The following is a 25,316-nucleotide window of genomic DNA, read 5'->3' as shown; positions in this document are numbered from 1 at the left end:
TTTGGCCAAAAAAATTATTTCATTTAGTTTCATCAGAGAAAATGGCAACCGTTTTTAATTTTTAATCAAAATGCTTTATTTGAAATTAATAATTAAACAAAAGATTTAAAAATGACATCAATTGACACCCGGTTACAAAGAGTCATGTCATTCTAAAAATCAAGCTATTCAGTCTTATCGGGAATTCCTGGGGAAATATTTTTCCCTAGGATTTTTTCCTTCCCAGGAACAAGTTCCTACTATCGGGAATTCCCCACGGATTCATTGCGAACAAATTTTGTCAACATGAAAAAAATAAATTAATTTTCGAACATAATTTGTGAATGATAGTGAAAAAAAAATGCTTGTCCTAATCCGGAATTAAAAATTAAAAGAATATCGTTTTTTATTAACAATGCGAAAACAACGAAGAACCATAAGGCAAAGTTTAAGAGATAATTCAAATCCATTAGAAGTAAATCAACCAGTGTTAGTAAAAATATTTATTGATATAAAAAAAATGATTTGATCTTTTCTTCTACAGATTCCATCGCTGTTATAGAGTAAACAACCATTCTTTAAACATTTGCTTGATATGCTATCTGATCTCATACCGCAAACCAAGTAACCAATAGCCATTCATCCTATAGTCAAGCTAAGCGCATGCTTGCAATATATCATGGTTATCAATATTTATCACCTGCTTTTTTTGCATTCAGAAAAAGATTTTGTTAGTGGCCCCAAACTGTAAAGATCTTTATCTACTTCTTTTCAAAATTGTTGCTACATCTTCTTCAAACTGATTTGTTGTGAAACCATTATCAATATATGTTTTTTTTTTTTTCATAAAAGTGATTAAAACTTGAACTTGCTGAGTTTTTGATGAATTCGACCATAAAAAGATAAATTTTTATTGAAGTTTGTATTATTATTTTGCTGAGAATTGCTTTCATTGTTTGTTCCGCTTTCAATTCCGGCAACTAAATAACGGGGAAATATTCAAACAGAAAAAACACAAGATTTCCCATAAACAAAGAGTTCCCGTTAGCTATTTTTCCATGAGAATTTTTTTCCCAATTTCGAAAAGTTCTCGCTACCAATTTTTCGAATATGGGAAAAAAAAATCAAGGGAAAATAACCCCAATTATTAAAGTTTTTTGCGTTTTTTTAACAGAGCTATTCGCGTCAACATCAGTGAAGTTACGTAAAAGTAAAGGGTAACCCTTTGCTTCCTCGTGGTTTCAGCATGAAACCACCTATTAATTATTTTTTATAACTTGCGATATAGATACTATACAGGGTGTCCCAAAAGTAATGAATTAAACGAAATATGCTGATAGGCCAACTTAAGGGCTCTCAGAATTTGGTAACTTGTTCATCCCAAATCCTTACGGTTTTCGATTTAATGCAGTTTTTGTGAAATTTCGAAAAATGCCGACTTTGCATTAGTATTTTGCTTCCTTCGCTCATAATTGATTTTTGTTTTTTATAATTCTTCCACTAAAACGTTGCCTAATAATAGGAAATAATTGATTAATCAAAATATTTTTTATTTCATACGTCATTTTGCTGCAAATTAATTAACAGTTTCATGTTTTATAAAAACTCAATTTCTTACTTTTATTTCAGAGCAGCAACCCGAAAAAAATTGTATGGTGTGATACTGGTTTATTATTTTAAAAACTTGTCGTGTTATTGCAGTTTACAAAAATGTATAAAAATTTCCAAAGTTGAAATTAGAACGAAAGATATTACAATTTAAATGCAACAAAACAGGGCTTTTCAGAGAAAAATAACAAACAAAAGTCGAAACTTTTATTCAAAAAGAAATAAACAAACAGTCGAGAAAGTGTGTTTATTTTTCTTTGTTATTTTTCTCTGAAAAGCCCTTGTAGCGGAATTATACCCAACGTTGAGATAATTAATTAGAAATAGTCAATGTTCAATAATTCAATATATATTTAATTGTTTTGTAGACAGGTGTTACCTAGCTGGTGATCTCGTTCCAAGTGAACGAGATTATAATTCAGAATATGCAAATTAGCTTTACAAAGTGCGATTACAAGAGTGATAAGAAAATACTGGTTTATGCTTACAATACATGCGCAAGTAAAAAGAAACATATTCGGAATACAGTGAGTCAATAAATTTATGTTAAATGAAAGATTTATGATGAATCGAAAAGATATGTTAAATGAAAATATTTATGATGATCAATCCGGAACATCTCGCCCTCCTTGGAACGATGTTTCAGTTGGCAGGGAGTAGCGCAAGTTTTGTTATGGGTCGAACGAATGTACCATTTGCAATTCTAATAGTGGCAACTCGCACAATACCATATGCACCCGGTGTAACGTCTTCCACTCTAGCAAGTACCCATTTGGTAGGAGGTAGATTAGGCTCCTTTATAACGACCAAGTCTCCAGGTTGTAAGTTAGGTGTCGACTTCTGCCACTTTTTTCGATCCTGCAGTGTTGTAAGATATTCCATATGCCAACGCCGCCAAAATCCTTGTACCATTTTTTGCATAGATTCCAATGAGTTAACCGATTTTGGGGAATGTCTTCAACGCTTGGTTCTGTAATTGAGGTAAGAGGTTCACCTATAAGAAAATGACTTGGTGTTAGTGGATTTAAATCATTGTCAGAAATGCTACAAAGAGGGCGAGAGTTTAAAATGGCTTCAATTTGACTTAACACTGTGGAAAGCTCCTCAAAGGTTAATAAAGATGAACCAACAACTCGACGAAGGTGAAACTTCATTGATTTAACTCCCGCCTCCCACAACCCACCAAAGTGAGGAGCAGAAGGTGGAATGAAGTGCCAGTTGATTCCCTCTCGAGCAAGTGATGTTGATATGATGCTATTATGCTGTTGTGACATAACTAGCTTGTGCATCTCTGTCAAACATCTTCGTGCACCTTGAAAATTGGTGCCATTATTATATATAGATTGGCACAGCGTCCTCTTCGAGAAACAAATCTTCTCAGGGCTGCAAGAAAGGCATCAGTTGTGAGGTTACTCGTTGAAAAGCAGACAAACAACGCCACGTATGTCTTTGCGACCACGGATTGCGACCACTCGAGAATTTAATAGTGAAGGGACCGGCATAGTCCACCCCTGAGTTCATAAATGGTCGAGTTGGTTGAATTCGTTCAACAGGCAAGTCGCCCATCAGCTGGTTGCTACGAAGACGGCTTTGCATGAAGCAAGTCTTGCAACTAAAAACTATCTTTCGAATGAGATTGCGACTACCCAGTATCCAGTATTGTTGGCGTACGATCGAAAATGTTTCAGATACTCCTGTGTGTAAACTGTTGATATGAATATCTGTCACTATAAGAGAAGAAATGTATATGTATCGTAAGAGTTTTGATTTTGTAGGAAGCTGATTATGGGTTAAAAGATTTTGTATATCAGTTCCAAATGAAATCTCTTGGACATGCCTTATAATAGCTGTCCTAGCAGCCCGAATTTCACATAAACTGAGTGTATTTACGCGACGTTCATGATTAAGTTTTTTCTGAATGCAATTGTGTCTGAACCGGAGACAATAAGCTATAATTCTTTGAATTTTGTACCACGACGCAGATGAAAATAGTACAATTTGTGGCAGCTTTCTTTCTTCAGTTGTAACCGCTTCACACTCCGAGGTTCTTTGCGATACCGGCCATTATTGTTCGGAACGGTTAAGCCAGCTTGGACCATTCCACCAAAGCGTATGTTCTAGGAGTTTTGAAGGCAGAATTCCACGCGACGCACAATCTGCAGGGTTTGCTTCAGAAGGAATATGGTGCCAAGAGCTACTCGGAACAGTATCTAGAATCTCACCACAACGATTAGCGACGAAGGTGGCCCAGCGACGAGGAGGAGAAGCCAACCAATGTAAGACAATTTCAGAGTCACACCACGCAATTGTTTTTGTAATGTTTGCAGTCACGAATGATTTAACGCGAGTATGCAACCGGGAGAGTAGAAAAGCACCGCACAGCTCAAGACGGGGAATGGACACGGGTTTCAATGGAGCTACTTTCGTTTTGGCTGCAATTATCGTAAGTTTATAGTTCTCGGAATCAATTTTGCAGCGAGAATATACCACAGCCGAATAAGCAACGGACGAAGCATCGGAGAAACCATGTAATTCAATATTTTCCAATGATAGAAATATATGTCTAGGCACGCGTATCTGCTGAAAGAATGGAAGTTCACCTCGATAACAGACCCACTTCTCAGCTACACCGATTGATAAGAGGTCATCCCATCCTAATTTCAAATTAGGACCAAAGGGCTTGGAACATTACCTTAAATGAAATGACCGATGGTGCTAGGAATCCGAGAGGGTCAAAAATACGCGATATTTCTGACAGGAGCGTTCGACGAGTTGACACTATCTCTGGCAAAGGTGAGCTCATACTTATAAATATTCATCTCGAAAAGGATCCCAATACATTCCTAGTACCTTCACCGAATTGTTAGATCCTTCAGTATCAATCACCGAATGTACACAATCCTCAGCAGGTAATCGATTAAGAAAAGGCCAACAGTTAGAGCTCCATTTCCGCAATTTGAGCTTTGCAATTGAGAGCAGGGCAACTAACTCAGATTGAAGGTTTAAAAGAGAATCAATTGAGTCAGCGCCTGTCATCACATTGTCAACATAAACATCATTAAGCAGAACCTGAGAAGCGTTAGGAAACTCTAAACGATAATCCTCAGCTAGTTGGTTAAGGACACGAATCGATAAAAATGGGGCACATGCTGTACCATAGGTGACCGTACGGAGTCGAAAATGTTGAATCTCGTCACCTGGTTTTTCGCGCCATACAATGCGTTGGAAATTTGTGTGATCATCATCAACCAGAATTTGACGGAACATCTTCACAACGTCAGCTGAGAAGACATATCGATGCTGCCGAAATCTTAAACAAACGCCAACAAGATCTCTTTGAATTGAAGGCCCTACAAGCAATGTACTATTCAATGAACGACCTAGAGAATCCTTCGAAGACCCGTCGAAAACCACACGGAGTTTCGTTGTAACACTGTCCATTTTGAAGACCGCGTGATGTGGCAGATAGAAATGGTGACCAGGTGTTTGAACCAGCTCCTCTGGAGAAATCCGTTCCATATGGCCAAGTTCCAAGTACTCGCGCATAAAGTTGGAATAAGATTCGAATAGTTCTTTGTTTTTGGTAAAACGACGTTCCATTGAGTGAAGACGTAAAACTGCAGCGTGAAGTGTATTACCAAATGAAGGAGTAGCATTGTCAATAAATGGAAGTCGAACTATATAACGACCGTCAGGAGAGCTAGAAAAGGTTTGACGAAAATGACTTTCTGCAAGATCTTCACCTGAGTATTTAGAACAAGGACCAACTTCTTCCAGCTCCCAGAATTTTCTTAAAATCTGATCAATATCTACAGTTGAAGAAAGAGAAGAGAACAATACCTCTAGTTGATTGGTAAGAACTTCCCCTGTAATAATCCAACCAAAGACAGTACTTTGAGCAAATGGTGTACCTTCAATACCCTTGATTTGATTCCCTTCTAAGATATTCCACAGCTTATCTGCTCCTAATAAGGCATCAACGGCACGAGAAACATTAAATGTGGGATCAGCAAGGTCCAAATTATGAATATGGGTAAACGAAGAAGTATCGAAGGAACAGGTTGGCAAATTGGAAGTAAGTTTTGAAAGGATAAACACGTCCACTGGAAGGGTTCCTGAATTGATTCGCGAATACAATTTGATTGAAACACACCTTCTTGTGTACCCTGCTTCAGTTGCAGACAATCCAACGACTGGAATACGAGCATGAGTTCTTGGCAGACCGAGTTTTTGCGCAAATGATTCAGAAATAAACGAACTTTGTGAACCGGAATCCAATAAAACGCGACAGCTAATAAATTTCCCTTGCCTATCTCTAACCTTAGCAACTATAGTTGGTAGAATGGTTTGTCGATTTTTTAATGATTTAAATGGCGAATGGTTACTAACTATAACTGAACTTGACGATTTGTCAGGATCTGCCACAGATCCTTGAACAGAATCTGCCTTCGGTTTAGAAAATGAAGAATCTTCACCTTCAGGGTGCACTAAGTAATGGTGCTTAGATTTGCACAAACGACAGCGATAATTTGAACGACATTTATTTACAGAATGTCCTGGTCTGAGGCAACTAAAGCAAAGGGATTTAGCTTTTACGAACTCGCGGCGTGATTCAATTGTTCAATTGAAATTGAAAAATTTTGTGCATTGACCCAACAAATGTTCATCATTACACATTGGACAACGTGAGGAGCCCTGCTTTGATTCAGCAATGTGGGCCCGAATAGTATTTGGATTTTTACGACGCGTTTCCGAACGATTTAGCGATTGACACGATTCCAATGCGTCGCAGAGAAGTTGTAAGAACTCCAAAAGCTCCTTAATTCCACAGTTATCACGAGACCCTACCTCCCTTGCCCATGCCTCCTTGGTTTCCTGATCTAATTTCATGAGCAAAATATACACCAGCCATGGATCCCGACCTTCAGCCTTGAGTGCTTTCAAAGCTCTAATACACTCATCAGCACTATCAGAAACCTTTCTTAGAAGCCCCAAATTATTCGATGGAACACTTGGAAGTGATAAATAATCCTGGATATGAGAATGGACAATAAGATTCGACCGATCGTATCGTTTAACCAATCGATCCCACGCGTCTACATAATTGATATCTGACACCGGAATTTTGCTTATCAAATCTGCGGGTCGATCGCGAAGCAAGGATTTTAAATATCGAAATTTCTGGGTTGGTGTTATGTCGTCTCTATTTTCTATAGACCCAAGAAATAAATCCCTAAAACACGGCCATTCCTTGTAGTCTCCAGTGAATGGTGGAATTTGAAAGGTTGGAAGCGTGAGCGTTTTTGTTTTATTGGAATCTTTAAAAGATTTTAAAAAAGATGACTGCTGCCTAGCAAGGTCTTCGACAACTGACTCTTTGAGTGGCGTAGTCGTAGACGCCTGACGCGCGCGAAGGTTTTTAGTTAAAGTAGAATGTGCTACTAAATATTTTTCTTCATACTCAGTTATATCGATATCTGATTCTTCAAAATTAGCATCATCAACGAATTCGATTAACTCGTCAATGAGCCCCTTGTATTTTTCCCACGCGGTCTCGAGATATTTTAATCGAAGCTCAATCAATTCGATATCAAATTCATCCGTTAAGTTTTCAGAAAACGAAACTGTCTGTGTTATACACCTCTTTGCAACCGAAATCTTCTTTTTGATTTTGTTCATTTTTTATAATAAAAAAAAAAGAATTAGATTTCTGAACGAAATAAAGTTTTTTAATTAAATTGTACGAGAAGCCTGTACGTTGCACGTGATTCAATTTCAAAGTTCTAATACGCACGCTTTGATTTGTATTACAATTTAATTGATTCGCACTAATGTTTTATAAACCGATCGAACTGTCTTTTTAATGTTTTTTAACCACAGGAATGATTGATTCTTTTATTCTATTCGACGAGAAGGACCAAATAATGTAGCGGAATTATACCCAACGTTGATATAATTAATTAGAAAAAGTCAATGTTCAATAATTCAATATATATTTAATTGTTTTGTAGACAGGTGTTACCTAGCTGGTGATCTCGATCCAAGTGAACGAGATTATAATTCAGAATATGCAAATTAGCTTTACAAAGTGCGATTACAAGAGTGATAAGAAAATACTGGTTTATGCTTACAATACATGCGCAAGTAAAAAGAAACATATTCGGAATACAGTGAGTCAATAAATTTATGTTAAATGAAAGATTTATGATGAATCGAAAAGATATGTTAAATGAAAATATTTATGATGATCAATCCGGAACAGCCCTGTTTTGTTGCATTTAAATTGTAACATCTTTCGTTCTAATTTCAACTTTGGAAATTTGTATACATTTTTGTAAACTGCAATAACACGGCAAGTTTTTAAAATAATAAACCAGTATCACACCAAACAATTTTTTCGGGATGCTGCTCTGAAATAAAAGAAATTGAGTTTTAATAAAACATGAAACTGTTAATTAATTTGCAGCAAAATGGCGTATGAAATAAAAAATATTTTGATTAATCAATTATTTCCTATTATTAGGCAACGTTTTAGTGGAAGAATTGTAAAAAACAAAAATCAATTATGAGCGAAGGAAGCAAAATACTAATGCAAAGTCGGCATTTTTCGAAATTTCACAAAAACTGCATTAAATCGAAAACCGTAAGGATTTGGGATGAACAAGTTACCAAATTCTGAGAGCCCTAAAGTTGGCCTATCAGCATATTTCGTTACTTTTGGGACACCCTGTATATCAAGTTATGCATTCGTACAAAAAAAGTTGAGATAACATTTTTCCATGACATTACGATGATAGAGAATGCCAAAAAAGTAGGTCCCAGAAGTCTGTCTATCTGTCGGTCAGTCTGTCGTCCTGTCAGTCTGTCGTCCTGTCAGTCTGTCGTCCTGTCAGTCTGTCAGTCCGTCAGTCCGTCAGTCCGTCAGTCTGTCAGTCTGTCAGTCTGTCAGTCTGTCAGTCTGTCAGTCTGTCAGTCTGTCAGTCTGTCAGTCTGTCAGTCTGTCAGTCTGTCAGTCTGTCAGTCTGTCAGTCTGTCAGTCTGTCAGTCTGTCAGTCTGTCAGTCTGTCAGTCTGTCAGTCTGTCAGTCTGTCAGTCTGTCAGTCTGTCAGTCTGTCAGTCTGTCAGTCTGTCAGTCTGTCAGTCTGTCAATCTGTCAGTCTGTCAGTCTGTCTGTCTGTAAACGAAGCTACAGCCTAAACGCATAGACCGATTGATGTCAAACTTGGTATGTAGCGTTATTTGGCGACTCTCCAGGTAATAAAGGTACTTGGCATGTACCGATTTTAGTAAAATTGAAATATTTCGAAAAAGGCTCCAACGATTTTGTTAAAAAAATTCAAATATAAGTTTTAAGACAAGGTCTTTCTTTCAATAAAAAATTTTATTTTGATAATCATTTATTAACGGTACCTGCCATAGAACCGATCTTTTTTAATCTGATTTCCTCCGAAACTACTTATCTGATTTCAACGAAATTTTTGTTAAAAAAAAACTTTTATACAATTTTAATATAAGCCAAAACAAAATTTTTTTAAATAGTTTTTTAAAATGAGGGTGCAAAATATGTGGAAGCATTTTTTTGATGTCCTCTACCTTCAATGGACCGATATTTTTATTTTGAAAATTTTGGGTTTGGGACATCTAGCACATACATATATGTATGTATTTTATTTTCGCCTTGGGGCGTGTGTTTCGAGACAATTAGGGAAGAGTGAAATTTCGTTTTTTAAGACTTTTTAACATTTAGAGAAGTGTCTCGATATCTTTTATTTTTGTTGTTATTTCCCTTAGGTACATGTTCAAAAGTTCTACCTGATCCAGATTGAGCAAGGAGATCTTCTTCAATAGTTGAAATATTAATAGGTAGAGGTACGGGGACTAGATCTTCAGTAGAAGTCGAGCTGTCTATCATTTCATTGGTGAGAGAAAACGAACTTAGATTAGATACTGCAATGTTGAAAGCACTGATCAGTTCTTGGAATCCTTGAGAGAGTTTTGTAATGTCAGTTTAAAAGGAAGACATTTTAAATGCCAGTTGAGAAAGAGAAAGTTTACGACAATCTGTACAGTACCAATAAGCTAACTTAGAATTCACAATCTTTTCAATAAATGCATTAGTTGAGCCAATGCACTTTGCATGGTACAGATTACCACATGGTCCAAAACATGCAAAAAGGGACGAAGAAGGACCCTCATAGTAGGAGATCCCGCCATAGGACGACCTACCCTCATCTTTATACCAGTTGAGAGTTATATTTTCTGAAAACTAGTGTCTAAGGAAATAAATTGCACATGGGTTGCCTAGCGATATCCTGTCAAGGCATAGGGTTGCCAGGCCTTAAAGTTAATTTTTGCAGATTTTTGAATACGCGACCCTGCTTATATGGCAAGCCTAAGAATTATAAAAAAAATATAATGTCATAGGAAATTTAATTTAAAAATTTTAATTTTCAGGATTTTTTAAAATTTGAAGTTTGAGTAGGGTAAACAAAGGTGAATTTAGAAAAAGGGCAAAAATCTATTATCTAAACAAAACGTTGTAAAAATAAAATTGAAATTTGAATCGATAGATATTATAAATATATGAAAGCCACACATACAAATAAAAAATGTGAAAAATCTACAACTCGAGATATAGTCTTCAGGATTTTTAAAAATTTGAAGTTTTAGTAGGGTAAACAAAGGTGACTTTAGAAAAAGGGCAAAACTCTATTTTCTAAACAAAACGTGATAGAAATAAAATTTAAATTGGATTCGATAGATATTAAAAAAACATAAAAGCCATACATACAAATAAAAAATGTAAAAAATCTACAACTCGAGATATAGTCTTTTTAAAGTCATGATACTCCAATTCGATATTTGAGAAATAATTCACCAAAAATCAGTCTTAAAATTTTTTTAAATATTTTTTATTTGATAAGTTAGAAAAAATAAAATAACTTAACACGTATCTGTCAAATTTTTAATTTAACTTACCGTTTTTGCGGGGGAATTTTTTGAAGAAGTCCTTATTTTCGTATTTCAATATACTAAAGGAAAAAATCCCGTCATAGGACGACCTATCCACCTCGTTATACCAGTTGAAAGCTATATTTTCCTAAGGGTGGTGTCTAAAGAAACAGTTTGCACATGGGTTGCCTGGCGACATCCTGTCAAGGCATAGGGTTGCCACTCCTTAAAGTTCATTTTTTGAGTTTTTTCGACCACACCACCCTGCTTATATGGTAAGTGTTAGAGGTGTAAAAAAAAATTATGTTAGAGAAAATTACATTTAAAAATTTTATTTTTCAGGATTTCTAGAAATTTGACATTTTAGAAGGGGAAACTGAGGTAAATTTAAAAAAAGGTCAAAAAGCTATATCCTTAACAAAGAGTTGTAGAAAAAAAATAGATACTGGAATCGATAGATATTGTTAAATTATATAAGTCACACATACAAACCAAAAATGTAAAAAATCTGCTACTCGAGATACGGACGTTTAAAAGTCAAAACCGTGAAATTCGATGTTTGAGAAATAATTCACCAAAAATCAGCACGAAAGGTATTTGAAATAATGTTCATGTTATTAGAGAGCATAAATAAAATAACTTGACACGTATCTGCCAAATTTTTGATTTGACTTAGTTTTTGGTTCCTGTGTATTTTTGAAGAATAACACCGAAACAGTGAATTGAATTGTAAAAATCTGTAATTCTTCAAAAATACACAGGAACCAAAAACTAAGTCAAATCAAAAATTTGGCAGATACGTGTCAAGTTATTTTATTTATGCTCTCTAATAACATAAACATTATTTCAAATACCTTTCGTGCTGATTTTTGGTGAATTATTTCTCAAACATCGAATTTCACGGTTTTGACTTTTAAACGTCCGTATCTCGAGTAGCAGATTTTTTACATTTTTGGTTTGTATGTGTGACTTATATAATTTAACAATATCTATCGATTCCAGTATCTATTTTTTTTCTACCACCCTTTGTTAAGGATATAGCTTTTTGACCTTTTTTTAAATTTACCTCAGTTTCCCCTTCTAAAATGTCAAATTTCTAAAAATCCTGAAAAATAAAATTTTTAAATGTAATTTTCTCTAACATAATTTTTTTTTACACCTCTAACACTTACCATATAAGCAGGGTGGTGTGGTCGAAAAAAACTCAAAAAATGAACTTTAAGGAGTGGCAACCCTATGCCTTGACAGGATGTCGCCAGGCAACCCATGTGCAAACTGTTTCTTTAGACACCACCCTTAGGAAAATATAGCTTTCAAATGGTATAACGAGGTGGATAGGTCGTCCTATGACGGGATTTTTTCCTTTAGTATATTGAAATACGAAAATAAGGACTTCTTCAAAAAATTCCCCCGCAAAAACGGTAATTTAAATTAAAAATTTGACAGATACGTGTCAAGTTATTTTATTTTTTCTAACTTATCAAATAAAAAATATTTTTAAAAAATTTTAAGACTGATTTTTGGTGAATTATTTCTCAAATATCGAATTGGAGTATCATGACTTTAAAAAGACTATATCTCGAGTTGTAGATTTGCCATATAAGCAGGGTCGCGTATTCAAAAATCTGCAAAAATTAACTTTAAGGCCTGGCAACCCTATGCCTTGACAGGATATCGCTAGGCAACCCATGTGCAATTTATTTCCTTAGACACTAGTTTTCAGAAAATATAACTCACAACTGGTATAACGATGAGGGTAGGTCGTCCTATGGCGGGATCTTAGACTATCAGGGCAATTTTTAGCTGAACAAACCATTATAAAGCTTAGTAGCAGAAAAAAATTAGAAAAAATAAATTAAATTGAAAATTACCTTAAAGAAGTCGAGCTGTCTATCATTTCATTGGTGAGAGAAAACGAACTTAGATTAGATACTGCAATGTTGAAAGCACTGAGCAGTTCTTGGAATCCTTTAGAGAGTTTTGTAATGTCAGTTTTAAAGGAAGACATTTTAAATGCCAGTTGAGAAAGAGAAAGTTTACGACAATCTGTACAGTACCAATAAGCTAACTTAGAATTCACAATCTTTTCAATAAATGCATTAGTTGAGCCAATGCACTTTGCATGGTACAGATTACCACATGGTCCAAACATGCAAAAAGGGACGAAGGAGGACCCTCAGGGCAATTTTTAGCTGAACAAACCATTATAAAGATTAGTAGCAGAATAAAATTAGAAAAAATAAATTAAATTGAAAATTACCCTAATTAAAAACAAAAAAATTAAATTAAAAACAAAAAAATAAAAATTAAAAACAAGACAAAAAAATTAAAAATTAAATAAAAAAAAAATATTAAGGCTTTCGTTGGGATTCGAACCGACGAGAAAAAAAAAATATTTTTTGTTTTGGTAGTCAATTGGAATCGAACCCACGTCTTCGAAAACTTGAAACTCTTTAATACAGCGCGTTTACCACTTGCGCTATTATGCTTATAAAACAAGAGCAGAAAAATGAAATCATTAAGACTTTAAAGCAAATAAAGTTCAGTTTAAAACATTAAATAAGCTAACATACGTAGGAAAATAGCATAATTATGAAACTGGTTAAAATAAAAAAAAATATATAGAAATAAGTAACAGTACAAATACTAATATAAGGGTGTATATTCATACTATGAATGTAGGTTGTAGGTGGACAAAAGAAAAAAAAAAACACTCAATTTAGAGGAATAGAACATGAAAAAAAAATTATCTTACCAACTATGTAATTTATTTTTACAAAATTGCACACAATAAATACAAATTTACCATCAACTACTAATTAGGTACATAAATATTCGCTTATTCAGCGAATCTAATAGTTTAGATAAATTAAAATTCACAAAACAATAATAAAAATAAAAAAAAAAATTGAGAGCACAATCGTAAACACAAACAAGTTAAATGGGACCAGTGTTGCCACTTACGGCGTTGTTATGAAGATGTGAAAAATCGACATTGATATCGCGTCCGCGTTAGAAGTTATAGAGGTCAAAAGTTCACGAAAAGCAGTTTTTCGCATATATCTCGTGACCTATGCTATGTCACCCCAAATCAATCTTAGACTACTTCTAAGAGTCATATCGAAACTTTGAACAAATTTATGTAATTTGAATGACTACGTTATAATATAGTCCGAAATCGGTTGGATTTACAGAAAAATGCGTAAGGCAATATTTGTAGATAATTTTATAACAAACAGATTTTCCATAGACCCCTATTGACCTCCGAGCAACAGGTCACGAGATATATGATTTTCGTGACCTTTTGACCTCTATAACTTCTAACGCGGACGCGATATCAATGTCGATTTTTCACATCTTCATAACAACGCCATAAGGAAGGTCTATACCAAAATCGAGCCCAGTAGGATTTTTTCCGCAGATAAAACCTAAAATTACTGGACTACAAAAAACATATGTATATGAGATCAATTTTCTATAAATCTATTCAGAACACACGCAAAATAAAATTAAGGTAAACTAGTCATACGAAAATAAGGGCCAGTTCATAAATGCAAACCTGCTGCAGCTCTGCAAAATAGAACTTCCATTTATCTAGCCAAGTACCTACTATCTGTTAGAAAATTCATCCAACTTTTTAGAACTAGTCAAAACTCACTCATGATTAATGCAATATTAACAATTCTTTTTTGCAGCACTACTGCAGTCCTGCATTTATGAACTCGCCATAACCTTTGAAAATGTTATTCAAAAATTTAAATATAAGAATTTAAATAAAAATAAAAATTTAGATATAAGAATTGTAACGTTAGTCATTAACTAATTAAATAAATAAATAAAATAATTGGTATTAAAAGAATGTAGAGTAAAATATAAATTTTAATAGAACGACGGTTACAAAAAGAAAATTCTCGTTTCTTCAAAACATACGTTGTTGGTTCATCCAAAATTAAAACAGTTGGATTGTTCACTAATTCCAAGGCGACAGCTAGTCTTTTCTTTTCCCCTCCAGAAAGTTTTCCAGTAGAATTTTTTCGAATTTTATACATGCCAACAGAATGCAAAATGTCTTGTACCTGTTAAATAAAAGAATTTAATAAAAAAATATTATTTTTCCATGAATTCAAGCATTAACTCTTTTCTTTTTTTCACTTGTTGATAGCGAGTTACCAGTTTTCAGATTAGTAGAAAAATGCATTGCTTCAGACACTGTCAAAAAAGGCTGTAAATCGGTGTCTTGTTTTATGAAAGACAGGTTTGTCCTAAATAAATCAATATTCCTTTTTGTTCCATTGACAAAAACATTTCCACTGGCTCCGTGCAATCTGTAGTTAAAAAAAATGTTTATACAAAACAAAAACTGAATTCTTTTTCATAACTCATAGCCGGATAATATATTAAGCAAAGAGCTTTTGCCGGCTCCAGACGGTCCTACTATAGCACTGAGTTCACCACTGAAAAGCTCTCCTGTTAAGCCTTTTAAAACTGTTTTGTTTTCTAAAAAAGAGATACAAAATTTCAATTGCATTAAATTCTGTTTGTACAAACTTAAATCACTGAGTTTTAGTTGTTTTTCTTATGATTAAAAAATAATTGCTTCAAATTTTTCACATTTAATTACACTGATTTACTTTAAAACCAGACAACGGCACTCAGTCTTTTAATGATAATTAGGATATGCAGAGTTGGATAGCGTACTTTGTTTTTCTAAATTAGCTCAATTGATTACACGGTGTAACACTCAAAATATACGCGGGCGGAGACCTATCACGTTTTGTAGAGCTAGTCGCACTGATTACGAAACGGTATTTAAAAAGTCCCTAACACCCCCAAAATCTGGAATTAGGGGCTAAAAACGGGTTTTTTGACCTTCACCAATTGAAAAAAATGTAGCTTCGTCAAATTTTTACAGTTTCTGTTTGGAGATAAATATACTTTTTCAACAATGTATAAAACATGTAACTCGGTTAAACCACCTAGAATTTATAAGCTGTCAAAGTTTAAAAATTCAATTTTTTTCGTCATTTACCCAACTTCGACATCAAATTAAAGTATATATTTTCACAACAACATGCTGTTTTAAAAATATATTCTAAAATAATATTTATTTCCAAATCAAACGAGGTATTTTTTATGAAAATCAGTTTAAAATTGGCTTAGAAATTTACGATTTCAACCCAGATAAAGAAATTCGAACTTTTAGGTATAGAACAAAAATGTTGTTTCGGCACGTTGTAGGATAACTTTAGCGCCAGGATTTGATAACGGGTTTTTGTAGAGGAGTTCGATACAAACATTTTTTTCTTTGAAAGTGGAGGTCTATCTCCCCCCGTTTAGGTGGGAGGGGCAGTTTTCTAAAAAAAAATTATCAAAATAAAAAAATTATTAAAAAACAACGGCAACACTTACAGTAATAAATGATACCATTTCCGAAAGGCAAAATTGTATATTTAATTCTAATTTTTAAATCAATGTATTATAGCCAATAGTTTTTTTCTATAAAACTAGAAGACACAGAAACATATAGTTTTCACTGTTCGATAAGGAATCAATTGAGGCAGTTTTCTGAGTGAGTAATTTTTTTATTAAAATTGAGTCTGAACAAAAATAGTATAAAATGAGTTTAAAAAAAAAATTTTTCGCCTATTTTTAACTTTGAAACCGATTATTTCAAAAACTATTGTTGTGTTGCCGTTGTTTTTTAATAATTTTTTTTATTTTGATAATTTTTCACGATATCGTTTTTTTTTTTGCTTTCCGTAACTCTATTATCATTATGAAAACGATTGTGATTATGTCGAATTTTTTTTTCAAAGAAAAAACCGAATTGCGAAAAAACACACATATACATACATAGACATGAAACTGAAAATGAAAAGAACTCTGTTTGGGTGTTTTTTGTTTTGCGTTCGGGATCGGATTACCAATTGATTAAGAACTTTTTTTTTGGTTTTGACATTTTTTGAGAATATTTCAAAAACCTGACGTGATACGGCAAAATAGACTTCGGATTCGGTTTTAGTGACCCAAAAAACATACGACTAACATACTCACATCCCTAAATAAGAACTTTTGTTCTTTTTTGTGTGGCTGTGTAATCTATCTGTCTCATCTGTCCAAGTGAGTGAAATATTTTTGCTTTGGTTTATGTTCTGCCAGTTTAATTGATCTTTGTTTACAAATTCATATGTGCAAGGTGCAACCCATAAACAAAAAATACCAAGACTGGAAACTCGGCGGTCAACTGACGTTTGCCTACAAGCTGCGAGGTGTGGTGAATGTCGTGAACCTATCGTTGTGTTCGTGTTGGATGTGTGGTGAATGTCGTGAATGTGTGAATGTGTGCGTGTTAACGTCATTTACCAACGTGGTGGCTTTCACATATATTCACAGACAACACTGTACACAAAAGGGTTTTGGGGGGAAAGACGTACGAAAGTTTCCAGTCTTGGTATTTTTTGTTTATGGTGCAACCTCTTTTGACTTGGAGCTCTTGCATTAATTTCGCATGTCTAACGCTCGCTGCACTCTTCAGCTATCATCTACAACAACACAATAAGTGGCACTTCTTCATTTTTATCATCTCTACCTGTCTCATCTACCGTCCCGGTGACTGAAACTTTTCTAACGTATATGTTCTGCTCTGGAAGCATTGTTTGATGCTACATACATCAGTATTTTTTTGTCCTGTACTTTCATGCTGAAATACCATCTTCGGCGACTGCTCGAGTTTCGTCGGACTGCCCGCATCTCATCATTTCGAAATTACTCTAACAACTTAAGACTGGGTTCCCTTTTTCAGCAAAGTCAAATCTCATGTAAAAGCATTTGTGTGTATTAGTGAATGTGTTTCGCTCTCTCGCCATCGAATTCTCTGGTTTTTTACTCTCAGGATGTTGGTTATGGTCATAAACAAAAAATACCAAGACTGGAAACTTTCGTACGTCTTTCCCCCCAAAACCCTTTTGTGTACAGTGCTGTCTGTGAATATATGTGAAAGCCACCACGTTGGTAAATGACGTTAACACGCACACATTTATAGATTCACGACATTCGCCACACATCGGACACGAACACAACGATAGGTTCACGACATTCACCACACCTCGCAGCTTGTAGGCAAACGTCAGTTGACCGCCGAGTTTCCAGTCTTGGTATTTTTTGTTTATGGTTATGGTTTTCATTCATTGTCTCTTTGTGAGATCGCCATCGCACTCACGCGTGCGGGGTGACATGCAAATGGATGTACCCTTCAAGCAAGAAAACGGAGTCCAGAAAAGACAGTCCGACCTCCGACCGAGAAAAGCGGGGTTGCACTCACACACTTGCAACTTTTTGTGTATGAACACAAAGTCTAAGAGAATCGTGGTGAAAACTGAAAAGGAAAAAAAAGTAGACAGACATAGCCAACAAGAGCAAAAGCGACATTTTGTTATTTTTTGTTGAAGTGTTTAGTCGCGTCGTGTCTCGTGTCGTTGTTAATAAAATATAAGTATAATTATAAACAATTATATCAAACTATTAACAATATGGAAACAAAAAAAGGTATGTTGTATATTAGACTGGGCCAAAAAAATAAAATATTTTTTTTTTTTAAAGTTACTTCGAAAATCTTGTTCAGGATGATGAAAAAAAAATTTGGTGAAAATTTGAGCCGTTAAAAAAAATTTTAAGAGGTCTATCATCGGTGTTTTTTATTTTTATACATGATATGATGTTTTACAACAGAACTGCTAGACGATCAAAGTAAAAAAAATTTCTGTTCATTTTTTCTTATATAAAATTAAATTTCCTACAAAAAAGATCTAATTGAAAATTTTCGTCAGACGAGCCGTATTCGAGTAATTAAGCTTTTTAAATCGAAGTGTTTTTTCAATTTGCCTGTTTCACTTTGGAATTTTGTGATGAGCAAATAAGTAAATAGAAAAATAAAACCTCGACAGATTCTTATAGGATATTTAATTCTCTACAAAAAAGGTCTTCTAGTAATTTTCCCTAAATTGAGTTTTGAAGAAGTTATTCACGATTTAAATCGAGAAAAAAATTAAAAAATCAATTTTCAATTTCAAAATTTTCTAATTCACTGAAAATTCAATATTTTCAAATTAGCAAGATGTTTTCTTGTAGGGAATTAAACGTTCTATAAAAAGTTCTTTGGCAGCAAATTAATTGCTTTAACCGTTTAGAAGATAATCGTATTCAAATCGCAAATGCATACTTGTCATAAGAAAATTATTGAAATCAGTGGGCATTGGTTTTGATACGAATATCTTCTTAACGGTTAAAGCAATTAATTTGCTGCTAAGGAACTTTTTATAGAACGTTTAATTCCCTACAAGAAAACATCTTGCTAATTTGAAAATATTGAATTTTCAGTGAATTAGAAAATTTTGAAATTGAAAATTGATTTTTTAATTTTTTTCTCGATTTAAATCGTGAATAACTTCTTCAAAACTCAATTTAGGGAAAATTACTACAAGACCTTTTTTGTAGAGAATTAAATTTCCTATAAGAATCTGTCGAGGTTTTATTTTTCTATTCACTTATTTGCTCATCACAAAATTCCAAAGTGAAACAGGCAAATTGAAAAAACACTTCGATTTAAAAAGCTTAATTACTCGAATACGGCTCGTCTGACGAAAATTTTCAATTAGATCTTTTTTGTAGGAAATTTAATTTTATATAAGAAAAAATGAACAGAATTTTTTTTTACTTTGATCGTCTAGCAGTTCTGTTGTAAAACATCATATCATGTATAAAAATAAAAAACACCGATGATAGACCTCTTAAAATTTTTTTTAACGGCTCAAATTTTCACCAAATTTTTTTTTCATCATCCTGAACAAGATTTTCGAAGTAACTTTAAAAAAAAAAAAATATTTTATTTTTTTGGCCCAGTCTATTGTATATATCGCTCAAAGTGTTTGGATTAAAGTGATGTGTTTCTGTTTGTGTTGTAGATGTAATCTCTAATGATGAAGAAAAAGGCAGAAGGTGAAACATGCGATTGGGCATCTAAAGAAACACCAACAACAGCAGCAACAACAAATAAAATAAAATGAAAAAAATGTATTCTATTTTATATTGTATATATTGTGAAAATTTCGTTTGCCAAAATTAAATAAAAAAAAAACAGTTTTAGTGAAAAAAAAAATCTAGTTCTTTTTTTGGTCGCAAATGCGAAACGTCATCCCTTTTTTATTCCTCTTTCTGGTAGGTTTTCGCTGCTCCGACTCAGGTCCGCCTTCGGCTCCGTTTTATCGGAATGGAGATTTTCACCACACTAATACATATGCAATCGACTTCGCGGTGATTATAATTTCCATACTAATTTGAGCCGCCTTCGGACCAGTTTCTGATCCGAAGTCGGACTCAGCTCCGCCTCAGGCGGAGCGGATTCGGACCGAGGTCGGACCTGTTTGCTTGAAGGGTAGGTATACTACATAGATCTTTATATGGATATGGTGTTTGTGGACGAAAACTGGTTTGAAATTCAATATTTTCAGGTAGAGGATGTGTTATATGGGTGCATTGATATAATATACTTGACAGTATCCTTTGTGTAGTTTGTATAAAAATATGAGTAGATGCGCAGAAGGATTGATTTTCAGGTTCTTGCTCACTTTTGAGTTGTTCTTCGTTGAGAAATTTTTTGTCTCGCACACGCGCGTGCCGGCTGACATGGAAATGTATTTACTTACAATATATAGAATGTTTAGGTTCTTATGTGTATGTTGTTTGAGGATGGACTTGATATCAATCCAATTTACTTTCAAAACCTTTTTAATAAAGATTTTTTTTAAAGTCACCAATGTAATGAACTCAATTCGTAACTGAATCGATTTTGTTTTTTATTTACTTATACCTACCTACATTATTAGGAAACAAAAATAAGGCAGCATTAATAACTTATAAGTTACTTTTTTTTAAACCTTGAAATTAATTTTTCAATTATGTAATCAAAGTTTAGGGAAGTTTTCAAAAATAATTTTCAAGCTCAACACTTTGAAAAACAATGATCTATTTTTTCAAACTGATATTTTATTTATAAATTCAGATAGGCATTAGCTACTTTTTTGCTTCTGTAGACAATGAAAAACAAAAGGACATATTTATATTAAATAACCCCGCACGCACGCGCGAGTGTAGTATAATAAGCAATACAACCCAGAAATCAACCTAAATATGGATTTCAATCATTGTGCACAAGCACATGTCAAATGTCAATACACATTTTTACATACAAACAAATGCATACCACATATCTAATCCTTTACCTATATCCCCGCACGAGCGATGTGAATATTACACAATGCAAAGAATTTCGCTGACACAAAAAAAAACCCAAAAGTGTCAACTCGCAAGCGCGGGTGCGATATTATAAACACGAAATGAATTGTTAGGAAAAACCCAAGAGTCAACAAGAACAAAACAACCCTTTTTGAAAACCAAAGATAATGATCTTGCAAAAAAATATCTACTATCTACCTACTCTCTGCATCATCTTCATAATTTCATGAATGATTTCTGCCTGCCTGAGTGAGGAAATAGGAAACAAAAAAAAAAAGTATTATGTAAACACAAAAAAAAAAAAAAACAAAATATAACGAGAAAATGAGAGCGCAAGAGCATTTTTTTTTTCAATAAATAGAAAAGAACAGAAAAAAAAAGAGTTCATCAGCGCCAGCTTATGCGTGGCATTCTTTTGAAAAAAAAGCTAAAATAGACACTTTTTCAACAATTTATATTAAAAATACTGTGAGCAAAAATATATTTTTTTTTTGAAACTGATTTGAAATATAATGAAAAAAAATAATAAAAATAAATTGTGGATGCTTTGACTGCCCCTTCCTCAAAAACAGAATGCAAATATTGGTTTATTAAAATCAAATTTTTAGTGTGTAAATAAAAAAAATATTTTTTTTGGCAAACGGGTTGCATGAACAACTTTATTAACTTCTCATTAAAAAATACAAAAATATTTTAAAAAATAATCACGCTTTGCCCCACGACTAAAATGCTAAAAACCTTTCCTTAAATTAACCGTTCAAACTAACTTCAAATTAAATTTAAGAAATTTTATTGGATTCTCCTAATTTCATTTTATTGTTTTCTTTTTGTTTCATCTAAAAACACTAATAAACGGTAAAGTTATTCTAAGAAGAGTGAGTAAAAAAACATGAAATTACAACAAATTAACGAAGCTTTTTTTCTTATTAAAAAAAAAAAAAAACTGTTTCACGAACTGCATGAAAACACATTTGATCATTATAAAACAAAAAAAAAAATAAAAAGTTTATAAACAACGGTGCCCCAACCAACATTCTGATTCAATTTAAATTTGCAGGAAAAAAATCATTTCGACCCTTATAAAAATCGCACAAGAAATGTTTCTAAAATTTAAATGATGCAAAATATTCGTACGTTTATTACCTTTTCAAAAAAGTACGTTTCATTTGACGTTTTGATATATTCCACAAGTTCCACAAAACATTTTGGACATGAAGAAGATGGATTTAAAAGTTGAATGAGACCTTTTTGAAAAGGTGTTGAGAGGCCCTTTAATTTGATACCATTTTTGTTGCTGTGCGTTAAATTTTGGGAAATTTAGCTTTTTTGAGAAAACTGTTGAAGTGAATTTCAAGGTCAAATCTTGGAGCAACAAATTCAAGATTGGAGCAACTAATTAGCTACACATTACTGCGTACTCGGTTTTTTTAAATGTTGGTTTTTTAATGGGTGTGGGTGCTATCTTGACGTCAAGATAGCATCCACTCCTTCCCCCTCAAAATTAATGGAAAGGGTGTTTTTCCATTAATTTTGAGGGGGAAGGAGTGGAGCAAAAAATTCGAGGTTAGAGCAACAAATTAGCAACAAATTAGCAACAAATTACTGCATACTCAGATTTTGGAAATTTCGGGGTGTGGGTGCTATCTTGACGGACCTAGAAAATTGCCCCTCCCTCCTAAACGGGGGGAGATAGACCCCCTCTTCTATAGTTAAAAATAATTGTATTGAACTCCTCTTTAAAAAACCGTTATCAATTCTTTTCGCCTGTTATCGTACTCCCCTTCAAGCAAGAAAACTGAGTTCAACAAAGAAACTCCGACCTCAGACCGCGAAAATCGGGCTTGCACTCACACACTTGCAACTTTTTGTGTATGAACACAAAGTCGAACGATAATCGTGGTGAAAAATGAGAAAAGGAAAAGAAAGACAAGGCCAACAAGAGCCAAAGCGTCATTTTGTTATTTTTTGTTGAAGTGTTTGGTTGCGTCGTGTCTCGTGTCGTTGTTTGTATAATGTTAGTTTATTAATTATAAACAATTTTATTAAATTATAAGCAATATGGAAAACAAAAAAGGTATGTTTTATATATCGCTCAAAGTGTTTGGGTTAAAATGTTGTTTCTTCTTGTGTTGTAGATGTAATCTCTAATGATGAAGAAAAATCTAGAAGGTGAAACATGCGATTGGGTATCTAAAAAAACACCAACAACAGCAGCAGCATCAAATGAAACAAAATGAAAAAAAATGTATTGTATTTTATATTGTATTTATTGTGAAAATTTCGTTTGCCAAAATAAAATAAAAAATAAAACAGTTTCAGTGAAAAAAAAAATAAATCTTGTTCTTTTTTTGGTCGCAAATGCGAAATGTCATCCCTTTCTTATTCCTCTTTCTGGTAGGTTTTCGCTGCTCCGGCTCAGGTCCGCCTTCGGCTCCGTTTTCTCGGAATGGAGATTTTCACCACACCAATACATATGCAATCGACTTCGCGGTGATTATAATTTCCATACTAATTTGAGCCGCCTTCGGACCAGTTTCTGATCCGAAGTCGGACTCAGCTCCGCCTCAGGCGGAGCGGATTCGGACCGAGGTCGGACCTGTTTGCTTGAAGGGTCGTGCCCAAGTTCATTTTTAAGCAACTTTGTCTTTTCTTAGTAAAAATTAAATTTGAGCTCATTTTTACTATTTTACATAACTTTTAAGCACAAAAAGTCACTTTAGAATCTTCAAAATAATTTATCGCACGAAACCACTACTTTTGCCCCACTGTGCGTCGGATTTCCTCTTACAATTTACGTATTTCCAAAAACTACGCGGGTTAGATTTTAATTCATTTTCTGTTTTTGATATAAAATTCGTGTAAAGAATATTTGAGTAGTTTATGAATTTATTTTTTAGTTCATTATAGTTCTTTAAAGCCTCATCAGCCCTAAATCGATTAAACTTCACCCAAGCCTTATTTCTTTTATTTTTAAGAGTTTTAATATGTAGCTCAATCCATGGTGGGCTAGTACTAGAAAGTTGTGTTTTGCGTAAAGGAATAGTTTCTAAAAAGCAATCAAATAATGTATTATAAAATCTTGAAATCATTTCATCAATATTGACATAGGAAAATAAAGCAAACCAGTTTATGTTATGGTGAGAATGTTTTATTTGTTTCTTATTTTGAAACTCATGAACAATGATTCCGTTTGGCCAAAAAGATTTTGAGTTGAGAAGATGGAACATAGAATCTGGTACTTAAATCTTAAATGAAGAGTACTTTGAGTAGTTACGATGGAGCATTTTATCTACCGTTGTTGATCGCAACGTACCGGTTTTAGACATTATACAATTTTTTGCATCAAGAGCATTCGTTGAGGGTTCAAGTTTTGAGATGAATATAGTTCTTTGACCATCAACAATTCTCAGAACTCACCCAGAAGGTAAGGGCAAAAAGCAATGATATTGATGTTAGAATGTACAATTTAGTTGGTAGATGTTGGAATGTACAATTAAAGGGGGGTTTCCATAGCATTTTAATGGAAGATGGTTGACGATAAGATGCAATAATTTGTTGCTAATTAGTTGCTCTAATCTTGAATTTATTGCTCCACCCCTTCCCCCTCTAAATTGATAGAAAGGGTGTGGGTGCTATCTTGACGTCAAGATAGCACCCACACCCCCTTATTTCCAAAGTCTGAGTATGCAGGATTTTATTGATAATTTGTTGCTAATTAGTTGCTCTAATCTTGAATTTGTTGCTCCATGATTTGACCATAAAATCGGCTGCAACAGATGCATTTTTTGGAGACTTTTTATCTATAATTTTTTTCAAAAAACTAAAAATGCCAAATTAAAAACATGATTTCATGCTCTGCAGAAAGTAACATACAAATTTTTCATCACTTTCCATTCCAGTCTTATAGTCCGAAAACTAGTCAACTCTTGCCCCTATAAACTATAAAAAACGGTGTGGGTGCTATCTTGACGTCAAGATAGCACCCACTTCCCCTTTTTCCAAAATCTGAGTATGCAGGATTTTAGTGATAATTTGTTGCTAATTAGTTGCTCTAATCTTGAATTTGTTGCTCCATGATTTGACCATAAAATCGGCTGCAACAGATGCAGTTTTTTGAACTTTTTATCTATAACACTGGTTAACAAGGGTTCTGTTGCTGAAACAAAAATATACTTTTCTGAAGGTTTTCGGTGTGCTAAATTCGAGTCCAAAGTCAGAAAAAATTGATCAGTTCCCGTTTTTGAAATATTACCGTTAGAAAATGCAAAAAAATGTTTTTTTGACTACTTCAGACCTAATTCTTTAATACAAGGAAAATTGTTAGAAGATATTTAGTAACGGTTTCTATAAAAACTTTCTTCTTTCAAGAACTTTTTTAATCTATCCGATATCTTTGTTACTGTCCGAGATATCTTAAAATGAAGAAAGTGGCTTTGGCTTCATATATCATAAAGGAGATAATGACGTTATAAAATTTATGAAATATG

At 33.7% G+C, this 25,316-nt stretch overlaps 1 protein-coding gene and 1 long non-coding RNA gene across 10 annotated transcripts in view; both read right to left on the bottom strand.

Annotated features, from left to right (window-relative positions):
- The window catches only part of LOC129907618 (ATP-binding cassette subfamily G member 4), a 217,799-nt gene that overhangs the window by 97,338 nt on the left and 95,145 nt on the right, over positions 1-25,316 (bottom strand). For all 9 annotated transcript variants that reach the window (XR_008771092.1, XM_055983912.1, XM_055983911.1 and 6 more), the window contains 3 exons: positions 14,919-15,036; positions 14,675-14,864; positions 14,470-14,615 (listed from right to left, as the gene is read on the bottom strand). Coding sequence is in view for 8 of the 9 variants with exons in the window: in XM_055983912.1 (XP_055839887.1) it covers positions 14,470-14,615; positions 14,675-14,864; positions 14,919-15,036 (454 nt within the window). In the remaining variant the exon portion in view is untranslated. The remainder of the gene's footprint in view (positions 1-14,469; positions 14,616-14,674; positions 14,865-14,918; positions 15,037-25,316) is intronic.
- LOC129907639 (uncharacterized) lies at positions 15,238-16,386 on the bottom strand. Its single transcript, XR_008771109.1, has 2 exons — positions 15,949-16,386; positions 15,238-15,893 (listed from the first exon to the last, which is right to left on the bottom strand). It is a non-coding gene; the product is annotated as an uncharacterized LOC129907639 (long non-coding RNA).

This window comes from Episyrphus balteatus, chromosome 1, assembly GCF_945859705.1.
Source record: "Episyrphus balteatus chromosome 1, idEpiBalt1.1, whole genome shotgun sequence".
Lineage (NCBI taxonomy): Eukaryota > Metazoa > Arthropoda > Insecta > Diptera > Syrphidae > Episyrphus > Episyrphus balteatus.
This window is presented reverse-complemented; position numbering and strand designations above follow the sequence as displayed.